Below are 12,071 nucleotides of genomic sequence, written 5' to 3'. Positions count from 1 at the left end.
AGTGGCCGGTGAGTGTATATTCCTTTATTTTATGGAATATTCTTTGATTTTAGAGTTGCACATATCTTTTCAAAATGTATACATTTGTTCTTAATTTAATGTTATCCTCTCCATAATGTACTTTAGAAACTAAATCTAACCACTCATTTAAAACTGGGGATTCTTGCTTTCTCAAAAAAAAATCATTGCATTAAAAGCTGCAATTCTCAGCATTCTAAATAAGTATAGGCCTATATCTTTATTAGCATAGGTCCTATACCCAAAACTATATTTTGTATCTTTATATATTTAGTTTCTTAAAAAAAATCTTCCCTGAATTAGGCGAATTCTGTTCAATTTTTTTTATTTAGGCCTATTAGAAGTATAAAATGAGTGTAATGAGCTAGAAGTTCACTGCAACTTATCCAACATCCTAAAGAGAAATTATTATAATTAGAAGATATTTCTAGTGTTCTAAAATATCACATTTTAATTTTCCAAGCAAAATGTATATTTTTTTATCAGAATTATTGCGCTCCTATTTGGCGCGCATGCGCGCAGCAGCGCTCGTTCAATATGAAGATTAGCAGCAAAATGGATACATTTGCACGACTTTCTAACATTTACAGATGGAGAATATAACTGTAAAATGTAATTTTTGCACTGAGGGGGAACAAAAAAACATGTCACAAATGCATAAAACAGCACAAAAACTACGCTGTTTGATGATGGATCGATTTGATCCACGATCGACCTCTAGGGCTGCTTCAGAAACGCGTGCACACGCAATTATCTAGACTAGATAAACCTGGATCAAATTAGTGAGATTGTGTGAACTTCAATTACCTTTTATGGAACCACTTTAGCCCCAACTTATTTGTTAGGCTCATTCAAGTCCGGTTTTGGAGTTTAATCCCCGCTTTTCTAAGCTTCATTTATGGAACAGCCCCCTGATGGAGCTAAAGCCAGATTCCACTGCAGACACAGCTTTAGTCTGCCGCAGATAACGCGTCAGCGAGCCCAACTGAGCCGTACCCCGCCCCAGAGCCTGAGCCCAACAACGCATCTGACCAGGTGCGCGAGTCGGCAACAATGCCCATACCAGAGGAGGTGCTTGTGGAGTTCGAGGGCATGAACCAGGTGCGCGAGTCGGCAACAACGCCCATACCAGAGGAGGTGCTTGTGGAGTTCGAGGGCATGGAGGGAAGCCCCACCCACAACCCCGCCGCTGTAGAGGATCAGTGCCTGGCCTCTTGATATTCTTTAGAGGAAATTGAGGAGGATATACCCCTGGATCTCCCATTTCCTCTGGTCCCGCCCAGCTTCAAGTCTCTTGCGTCTCCTGTCTTTCCAGAGTTCCTGCCCAGCCTCCCTCTCCTACCTCATCTACCGAAGCCAGCCAGTTCTTTAGCCCTGCCACCGCTGGTTTCTCTCTGGCCCTCGGCTCATCCTCAGTCTGTTCCATCTGGAGGTATGGATCCACCTGGGGCCTTCCAGTCCCCAGCTCAATCCTGACTTGAGGATCCTGTCTCAGCCTACAACCACCGAGACCCGGATTCCACTTTGGTCCTCCGAACTGTCGGTTCCGCCTTGGCTCCATGATCCCTTGTCTCCACCGTGGTCCGTCATCCCACCAGCTCAGCCGGGCTCCCTCATCCCTCTGTCTCCGCCCTGGTCAGTCGTCAACCTGGTTCCGCCACAGGATTCCTGGCTGCCGGCTGCACCTCTGCCTTCAATCCATTCGTTTCCACTGGGTTCCGCCATCGTCCTCGCCTCTGCCCTGGTCCCAAGAATGGCGGTGTCACCCTGGATCCGTGTTTCCTCGGCTCTGTCTGGGTCTCCACCACGATCGGCTCCGTCGCAGGAGACCGCATACCTCGTCCCTCCTCCCAGGCATCCACCATTGCTCCTCTAGGGATGCACTGATCCAACTGATCGACTAGGGATGTACTGATCCAATACTCAGTATTGGCTCCGATACTGCCATTCTTTGCCGGATCGGGTATCGGTGAGACCGATCCAAATCCGATATTGTGCGTATACTATTCGGTGTTATTGTTAAGCCTCACGAAATGGCACAAAAACATTGTAAAAGAACCATCAACTTTTCGTGCACTATATTATAAGTGTTCTAAAGCCATTCCATAGTTTAATGTGACGTAAAGATGAATATTGAAGTCATTAAATTCAAGTGCTTCCCTCCGCTGCGTCTGGCAGTCATTCTCCATTCAGCTCTCAAACAGCGCGTCGCGTTCGGTTATGCCGAAATTTTAAAAAGTGTTTAAAAAAAAACTGTTAAAAAGAAAAGGCTCATTAAACTATTGCATTCATATAATACCAGAACTAGGCATCAATATCTCTTCCCTTTTTGCTTTGAACTTTGCATAAGCACTTTGTGCCACTCTGTATTGGAGCCTTTCATATTATAATACTTTTGGGCAATGAAAGATTATTAATAGCCTTTCTTGTTCTGTCCCATCTATAATATGTCGCTCGCTGCCTTATTAAACAGCTGTGCTATATATTTAAAAGAAATGTCTTTAAATTTTATAGTATATATTATAAATATATTTACAAAGAGCAATGAGTAACAGATTTTTTAACAGATTTAGTGCTACACTTGTTCACTTTTATTTGTTCTCCTTCTCCACTAAATGTTTTTTTCAGTAAATGTTTAGATTTTATACAATTATTGTGCTCATGATTTTTCTAGAGTAACTATTGCTGCTGAATTTTCAACTAATCTAGTTTATAATTAGCCTGACGTCGTCATACTCAAGATTCTAGTCAGAATTTGAGTCTGATACTGCTCCATTGGGCTGTGATTATGGGGCGCGTTTCAACCGAACCAGGAAAAAAAATGCCTCTGCACTCAATTGGATAGACCGAATCCCGTAGGAAGGACGGCAAAAACATCTTTCCGATCGACAAATGCCTTAATCGCAGTTCTCTGTTCCTCTTTTAAAATTAATGTGCTGTCTATATCTTCTATAACAGACGCAATGGCTGAATCTACACATCTAAATTCTCCAGCGGCAGCCATTCTTTGTTGTAAACGAATTTAACCCAAGTGCTCTTTGGTGACGTGGATGATTACGTTACTGTTGATCACCTGTCCTGTCCATCATCGCATAAAGCCTGCCCTGACAATTTGATAGGTCCGAACAGCTTTGGTTCGGGCATACTTGCTTCACAACGGATCAAGTCAAGACCGAACTTTCCATCCTCAAATGTTATGGGCGGGGCTAAGTTCGGCTGGCATCCAGGCTAGTTTATAATAGTATTTTGTCATAGATTATGATCATATAATTTTTTTATTTCTTGTTTTTCTTTATAATGATGTTTAACACACAAAAGAGTAATTATCAGTTCAACAAACAGAGGTATAGAAATTCTACATTGATAAAAAAAAAAACCTGTGCTGATATCGGATCGGTATCAGCCGTTACTCAGAATATTTGGTATCGGATCGGTTCTGAAAAAAATCTGGTATCCCTACCTACGACCCCGCCTTGGATCATCTAGCTGGCTATGGCCGGGGTCCCTGCCTGGCTACTCCTGCTCCTGGCTACTCCCATACTCCACTCTCCCATGGACTGTTTTGACTGTCTCAGTTTGGTTTTGTCTGTACTGTAACGGTTATATTATATTCTGTTCTGTTTTGGCTGTTTCATTGTGTTTTAATTCTGTGCCTGTTTGCGTGTGACACAGTTTCCTAGTATCTGTGCCAGTTTGTTCCCTTAAATGATTATTTCGTTCACCTGTTACCCAATTAATTCGCTCTTTTGTTCCTCTGTGTATCTAAGTCCTGTCTTCTTGAAGTTCTTTGCTCTGTGTTGTCAGTGTTAAGCAAGTGTGCTGCACAAGCAATGTGCAGAAATGGGATGCAATATAGGTCATAAACCCCACCCTCTCCATGTAATATAATGGAATGTGAGCCAAACTAAATCAAATTACACTTCAAATAAATTTACATCAAAGTTTTTTACACACGGGAAGAAAGTTCAACGTGGACGCGCAAACGGTTGTCTTGTTAAAGACAAATTTTTATTCTCGCCTGTCATGGCGTGAGCGCGCATGTCTTTTCCATCATTAAAATTTGTGATTATCAGCTGGTTCCGATCAGTGGCCGATTTGGAGTTAAAAATAACTGCTGCACTGTTCTTGTTCCATCATTCAGTCAACATTTAGAATATTGATTTTTGAAATTTTGTGAATCGATTTGAATTGTTAGAAGATAATTGCAATTCATAAATGAATCGAAGACATAAATGAATTTTATTTTACAGTGAAATACAATTTTTAAAATAAGAAATATTGCTATTATATTAAATATTAATAATAAAAATACCAACTATTATTATTACTAGCCAAATTGTGCAACCCTACAAAATAGTTTTTTTTGTTGCTTTTTATCAGAGAGTAAGTAAATAAATAAATAATAGTTCCCCAAAATCATACAGCTCCCTAGTTAAGGCAAATGCAAGCCTTCAGGATTTTCTTCAGGTTAAATGTGAAAATCATAAGTACTTGACCCACACAATTTAAGTTTGTCGCTTAAACTATGTTAGATGAGTTGCACACTGAAGTTTAATAAAAAAAGAAGGCACTGCTAAATGAAGGAATTTTGCCATCCAAACACCCAGAAACCCACCAACCCCACTGAATACGCACACAACCACTCTCTGATGCCCTTAATTTAGAGCCGCCCCTTTTAGGCAAAAAAAAGAAGCTGCTGCGATTACAGGATCTACTACTGCGATTACTTGGAGCAAAAAAGCCCCCAAGACAACAGCCTCTCACAGGCTTTGTGCCTCAGTAATCAACAGCTGTACATTCACACAGTGGCAGCGGAGCCCAAGAGCGGCTGAATGGACGCAAATGCGTCCACTTTGTACATCTCTGCTTTAATCAAGCCTTTTCTATTCAGCAATCTGACCTTTTGTTCAAAACAGGATTATCACTTTTTTTTTTCACCCCCCCCCCCCCCAAACAACCACCACCACCACCACCACCATCATCATCACATCCCCAAGCCAGTTACCAAGGGGCAAAGCACATGATGAACATAATAGCAATAATTTGTTAAACGCCATGGCAACCCACATTAGAATAGGGTAAATACGGGGGGTGCCACTTCGTGCCACGCTCTCATTTTGCAGAAGACGCCAGGAGTCAGAACGGATGACAAGGAAGGAGAGAAGTGGGGGGGGGGGGTGAAGAAAGGGGGAAGGGAGGGAGACAAGAGCAAAGCATATTTGCTTTGTCTCTAAAGGGTGGTTTTATTGGTAATGGTGGTGGGCTGAAGGTGAGGGTGGCAGTGATTTCTTTCATGATTAATGCCTCGCTGGTGTTCCGTAGGAAACTCAACAAACACCGCTGACTTCCAATCTGTAACCATGTAAGCCGCGAGTCCTCCCTCATGCAGGCAGGCTTTCTCCCTCTATCTCTGCGAACAAACAACTCTATTTGAGCTCTCCCCTCAGCTGAAAGGAATCCTTAATTACACAATATCAGCCTCTTCATTGCTCCTAGTGTGGGAGGGGACGGCTGAGCTGTGTCCACTGAAGCCGGGCCTGGGCAAGGAGGGGGGCGCATTCTCTACCAGCAGCTGTTTCACACATACTGACAAAAGAGCCTACAGGCACCGTCCCAACAAGGGAGGTGGCAACATTCAGGCTGCTAATTGATTTTTCTGCACGGCCCTGTGAGAGAATATACCCCCACAACTTTCAAGTCGGATTCGTAAGTTTCCGGCATTCCAGAACTTCCCTGAGTTCCAGAACCTGGCTTGCTCGTCCAGATTGGACGCGGTGTGCAGTGATTATGGCTGTCAATCAAAACCCTCAGCTGGGAAATTAGATACACAGATATATGCGTGCTCTTAACGTAGGTCCAATATCTGCACACTTGCCACATCACCAGGGCCTGTATTTCTGCCACGCCGCAAAGACACTGAGAGTGCATACAAAATTAAACCCATTTGTGAAGCAGCGGGGGGGGGGGGGGGGGAGGCAGTTGCTGTTTTGGAGCAACGCTCAGGAGCAAAAAAAGCCGCTTCTAAAATTCAATAAAAGACAGGAAATAAACAAACAGCATGAGGAAGGTGAGCTCAAATTAACCCCTGTAAGATGCTCACGGAGAACCCAGGTGGTCAAATGAAAATGTAGCATATTACTACCATCAGAACATTTCAGATTAACTCAAATAAGTACTCAACTACTATAATTAAGGTAGAAAATGAAACCTCAGACAAGGAACTTGATAATGCGTACCTGTGATGTTACTGTATAAAACATGTTTTACAAGGGAGACACACTGGGCAAATGAACATAGCTTCTGCAAAAGCATATGCAAACAACTTTTGTTTGACTCTAGACACGTTAACATATGAAGACTTCAGATGCAAAAGCCTCTAAGTCCGGTTTTTGTTTAATATTAACATTTTTATCAGGCTCCTATGTATAGGTTTCTACCCAGTACCGGCATTTCTGAATGGGCTGAGACTGGGATTTAGTGAGTTTGAAGTGAAAGTATTTGATGAACGTATACTATGTGCGGAGAGCATTCACTCAATATTATCATCTCATTTTTGACAGAGGTGGCTTTTAGAGGCTTTTGCATCTAGAGTCTTTTGCATTGAATGTCTTCATATAGACGTTAGACCAATCGAAGATGACTCCAAGTCATCAAGCTATTCGCCTGTCAAAAAAATAATAATAATTAACTAGTTGCTGCATGGTTTTGGAAAAGTTGTTTTATTTAAACAAAAATTGAGAAACACTAATATAATAGATATAATCATAGATTATTGTTGTAAATTAAACACTGTAATTATGCAAAGTTGCCACTAGACTGTACTGTACTCTATTTGTTTTTTTGCCATTATACATGTATGCAGATCTATACATACATATATTCTTTTGTTTGTTCTGACCTTTATTTATTCATTTTTATTTAGTTGTGAATAATTCAGGCTCTTTAAATATTATCAATTTATTGTGAAATTTTTAGGAAGTCAGCTGGACTGAGTATATTTATTTTTTCTTTAATTTTGTAATGCATTTTTGAAGAAAAATATGAAATATGCTGGTAATTATTTATTCTACTTATAGATTGATATCAAAAGACAATTAATAATATTAGTAATAATAATAAATATTATTAATATTAACATTATCCACATAAATAATTTACATTTTTTATGCTGTAGTCTAGTATTAACGTAGATAATCTAGTGATAATTAAAAAGAAATATTATCCTGAATAATCATAATTGGTCATTAAAAATATTAATATTATTACTTGTTAATATTAATAAGGAATAATATTACAATTAATTAATGTTAATTATAATATTAATATAATATATATTTTTTAATTATTTATATTTTTTTATGTCATAGGTTAGTGATAATGTAATTATTACTGGTAAAATACATTAAAAAAACTATTCTAAATATCATATTAGGTCATTAAAAAAAACAATTTGGGTAATTTGGTGGGAATTTTCACCACTGATTTGCACCATTCCTGGTGCAAAAGGATCTTTAAAGTTTCACACCTCATTATGCAACACCATATTCACAAAACATGCAGTGGCCAATCTGGAAAACATGGGCAGTGCATGACAGGAAGCATTTATTAATACTCACACTGTAGTATTTCCTGATGTGCCGGCGAATGTCCAATTGCAGTTTGTTGCTAATACGAATGGGATATTCCATCGGGCTGCCCCCACAGGGGATGTGGCAGCAATTCTTGAGGCTGGGCTGCAAGGTGCTCCCCTGGAAACAAACAAATTCACTTTTACCACAGCATTGGATCACGATACACAAGCCCACATACAAAAAAAAAACATAATCAGGGCATTTATCCTGTTGACTGGCATTGCCCAAAGAAGCTTTTAAAGGCTATTAGACCTGACCTATTAGACATTCAAACATACTAAAAGTATAATGTCGGTGCCCCCACACCAAGTCTCTAGGGTATCCAGATAGGAAAAGAAATAAGCAGGAGCAAAAATGGCACTGCATTAAGCGTTCAGCTGTGTATCTGGGTGACAGCAAGTAACAAATGCCATACTGTGCAGATGATTTGCAAGCTTTGCCTGCTTTTCTACATCTAAAAGGCCCCAGACCTCCCATTGAGTAACAGTGGCAAAAATTGTAGTTAAACAGTGGATAAAAACTATTGTAGCCTGATATTTCTTCAATCTAACCTCACATGGGCACTAGTGGAGCCGTTTATGGTGCTCATTATGCCTCAAATAAGCTGAAGGACCGAGTGTGTGTGTGTGCCCGGCTAATGCATCAGCACACTTGCTCGAGCTCAGTCTCACACAAACAAATTACTCTTTATTTTATGGCATGGTGGTGGTGAAGCGGTAGTCGCTGCGATCCATTAGCGTTTTTATGATCTTTACATCTTTCACTGAGAGCCACTTTAAGGGAGAACTGTGCGTCTATGCAAATACCGTCTCTAGTATCGTCTGTTTGCATTCCTGTTGTCCTCCTCCCTCTCTCCACGGCAGGCTTTGATAAGAGAACGATCTGCAGTGTCTATGAGTCAAGGCTGTTCCTTCAAGTCTTCCTTTCATCAGCCCCCTCCCTATAACCAGAGCTCTGCTATAACCCTGTACTCCTAATTATTAGATATTTTATCAGGTGAATACGGGAGTATGTGTAACAAGCCCATTTATTCATCAACGTAACATACACTGGGTACCACATGCATGAAAGTATACACTGGATGTGGATATCTGTAAAAACTACTATATAGCTTAGTCAGGTTAGACGCCACATTGAATTTGAAAATAAGGCTGTTATGGGATTAGGGCTGCGCAATATACCGGTACTGGAAAAATATTGATATATATCATATTTCAAACGGTACAATATCATGACTTTGCTCATTTCGGTACTTGATACGCTGCTGTTCTGAAATTCACTGCTATGTGGTAGTGTGTCACCAAAAACTGAGGCGAAACCAGCAAATGTGATAAAAGGGACAAGATTATTTAAACAATTTTGCTGATGATATATAAAATTAGAAAATAACGTGAATATCAATATAATGTTAATGCTTCTGTATACATTTGTGTAAGCACTCCGTGAAGAGCAGAGTTTGCAGCGTTGAGCATTGGAGCCAATCACAGACATAACTGTTGAGCATGTGAACATATTGGCCAATCAGAGGTGTTTAAGTTAGTCAGAAGCCACTCATCACCGCTGAAAACGCATTTTTGTTTTTCGTGAGCTTAGAGTTCAGCACATCCACGAATCATTATAAAATAAAGTAAAAATCACAATTTAAATAAGAAATTCATTGTGCAGTGTTGTCAGCTTCATTGATTATTGTACTGGGAGCCCTCTTTGCTCACGTTTTGTAAACAATAAGCATGTGTCATGCTGCTTACTGCTCATCTAAATGTGGGATTGAATGCGAAACTGCGATGACTGACAGTGATAACCATTGCAGCAGATGGGAGAAAAATCTGTTATATCTGTCAATATAGATCTGTGCATCAAGTCTTGAAATGTAAATGCAAATTAATAGATCTGCCACTTGTTCTATGTAATGTGTAATATGCTTCTTTTTGTAGGAAGATTGCACTTTTTGTATAATTCAATAATAGTTCTATAACAACAAATACCATTTTAATTGTATCACCTTGTGGCAGTCATGGCCTAATGGTTAGAGTCAGACTGGTAGCTGGAAAGTTGCGGGTACCATCCTCAGAACCGGCAGGAAATGACTGAGGTGCCCTTGAGCAAGGCACCCAACCCCAAATCGCTACATAAAAAAATGGCTGCCACTGCTCCGGGTGTGTGTGTGTTCACTACTCCTAATGTGTGTGCACTAACTTGGATGTGTTAAATGCAGAGGACAAATTCCGAGTATGGGATACCATACTTGGCCTTCATATGTCATATGTATCACTTCAATTTTACTGAGTATGGAGCACTGAGAAGGGCTATTTTTGTTGTTCATATATTTATGCTTGAAAACAAGCAACACATTTGTTACTGCAGAGTGTCATGCAGTGTTCTGTCAAGCCCGTTATCTTTTGAGGCTGGTTATCACTTACGGCATTAATTTAGTATTGGTACCGAGGTATTAGATTCTGGTATCGTACCGAAGTCAAAATTGTGGTATCGAGCAAACCCTAGATGGGATGCATGTATATTCTGTTCAATGGGCTTAGTGTTTCCTGCACTTCTATTCTGGAGTGTCGCCATGTTGCCGATGAATCTGCAGCAATATGGCAGAATATTTGTAAGCAAGCATACAGTGCTGCCAAATTTGTAAACAAAGCACTTAGTTGCGGTTCTTTGATTCACCAGTCAGTTGAACTGATTTGTTAAACATTGGTCTGAATCAGTCTGACAACTCAAATTCTCACTGAATCAGCAAAGACAACCAATGTGCTCACTGAACAATCCAATGAACAGAGCAGAGAAATGTTAAAATACTGTAATAAAAAATATAAAAAAATATTAACAACATTAATTAAATTATTAATTGTAACTGAAGTTAAACATATTGATCAGTCTGTACGATATTCATAGACTTGTTTTCATGTTACGTTATTTTAATATGGCTTCCACCCTGATTAAAGTCTATTAGTGCTTGTAAAGCATGTATAAGTTACAGTGCACATTAATGCAATAAAGTTTTCCCAGAATTCCAAGCCTTCCCTGGCCTGCAGAGTGCAAAATCTCCAAACAACTAGGAGGACAGAGATCAGACCATTGGAGGGGTCAATGTCACTTTTTATGAGTCTCGGACAAGAGAAAGCTGTGCATTAGCATGTGTGTGTGCGGACCCTTAATTAGTGGCAGATTACACATGCTCCTCTAGCCCCCGCTGACCTCGGCCTGGAGTATGACGGACATCCTGTGTACTGAAGAGCTCCAGGAATACACCCTGACAAAAATGCTCCCCCCCACCGCACATCTTTGCCAAGCCTCTATAAATAAAAAAGTGTGTGGCTCTGAAATTAATAGGCCGGTAAAAGCCAGAAGCAGAGGAAGTAATCACCTGCACCACTCAAATTTATTGTTACCTGTCATTACACAATATTTAACAGGAAGTTGAGGTAGGACGCAATTGAATGGTGAGAAATGCATGAATCGAGATGGACTGGTAATCAGTTTGCTGACTGATAAGATCAGGTTTGTTAATGGCTGTGAATATGAGAGCTGATAACTCACCGTCCCCTCAAACACATTGTCGTAGATGTTTTCGGTATCACAGTCAGGGCAAGTGAAAGTAAACCTCTCGCAATCACGGTAGCGCTCTTCGTCAGTGAGCTGGGCCGGAGCACCAAGAAAATTGTCACCTTCTTCCTCACGTTGCTGCTGCTGTTTGGCTCGGAAGTGACTTGGGTCGAGTCCTGGACAAGCAGGTCAAAAAAAAAAGTTTGTGCTGCAAACACCCTTTTAAAAAGGCACTCAAACTAAAAGCTTCATATTTAGCATTAAACAGCAAAGAATGAACCAACAATGTAAATATAAATTTAAAAAAGTCAGCAATGCAAGTTGGAACATTCTGGCACTTCCTGTGTTGGTGATAATGCCGTGCAGACTCAGACTTCCCCACGGTTGTATTTATGGGCAGTGGAAAGACAGTGATGGAAAGAGAGGTACAGGGAAAGGCTGAAAGAGGAGAGAGGGACAGGAAGAAAGAGAAGATGGCACGGCTGCAGAAGGCAAGAGGAGAGAGACTAGCAAACGATAAGAATAAACTGGAAACATAATAAGGGGAAAAAGGAGGGGTAGAGAAAGCACAGCTATCCGATTTTTCCCAGGCAGCTGAGATCATCAAATCATTAAGAGACAGCAGCTGAATCTCCATTTAATCCCCCCAGGTGACACCGAACACTACTAGAGCATGGAAAAACAGTCTACGTCCCCCTGGGTAATTTGGCTAAGTGAATAAATGAGCACATAAGTAAGTGTTGACTATGAGACTTCGGGGATTAGCCAGCGTCTCTGAGGATCCAAGCCCGCTGCCGCCCGAGTGCTGCTGCCATCTACAGGCAAACATGCAGCATGTCACACACTGGCGGCCAAGGGAACGGGGTGGTG

The 12,071-nt window shown here is 40.6% G+C and overlaps 1 protein-coding gene across 2 annotated transcripts in view; it reads right to left on the bottom strand.

Moving 5' to 3' along the window:
* pola1 (polymerase (DNA directed), alpha 1) overlaps positions 1 to 12,071 on the bottom strand; it is a 62,564-nt gene that overhangs the window by 24,810 nt on the left and 25,683 nt on the right. For both annotated transcript variants that reach the window (XM_056248972.1, XM_056248973.1), the window contains exons 33-34: positions 11,196 to 11,377; positions 7,635 to 7,766 (exon numbers count right to left, since the gene is read on the bottom strand). In XM_056248972.1, coding sequence (XP_056104947.1) covers positions 7,635 to 7,766; positions 11,196 to 11,377 — 314 coding nt within the window. The remainder of the gene's footprint in view (positions 1 to 7,634; positions 7,767 to 11,195; positions 11,378 to 12,071) is intronic.

Source organism: Rhinichthys klamathensis, unplaced genomic scaffold, assembly GCF_029890125.1.
Source record: "Rhinichthys klamathensis goyatoka isolate OS25496 unplaced genomic scaffold, OSU_Roscu_1.1 h1tg000059l_1, whole genome shotgun sequence".
NCBI lineage: Eukaryota > Metazoa > Chordata > Actinopteri > Cypriniformes > Leuciscidae > Rhinichthys > Rhinichthys klamathensis.
The sequence above is the reverse complement of the archived record's forward strand: the minus strand, read 5'-3'. Positions and strand labels throughout refer to the sequence as shown.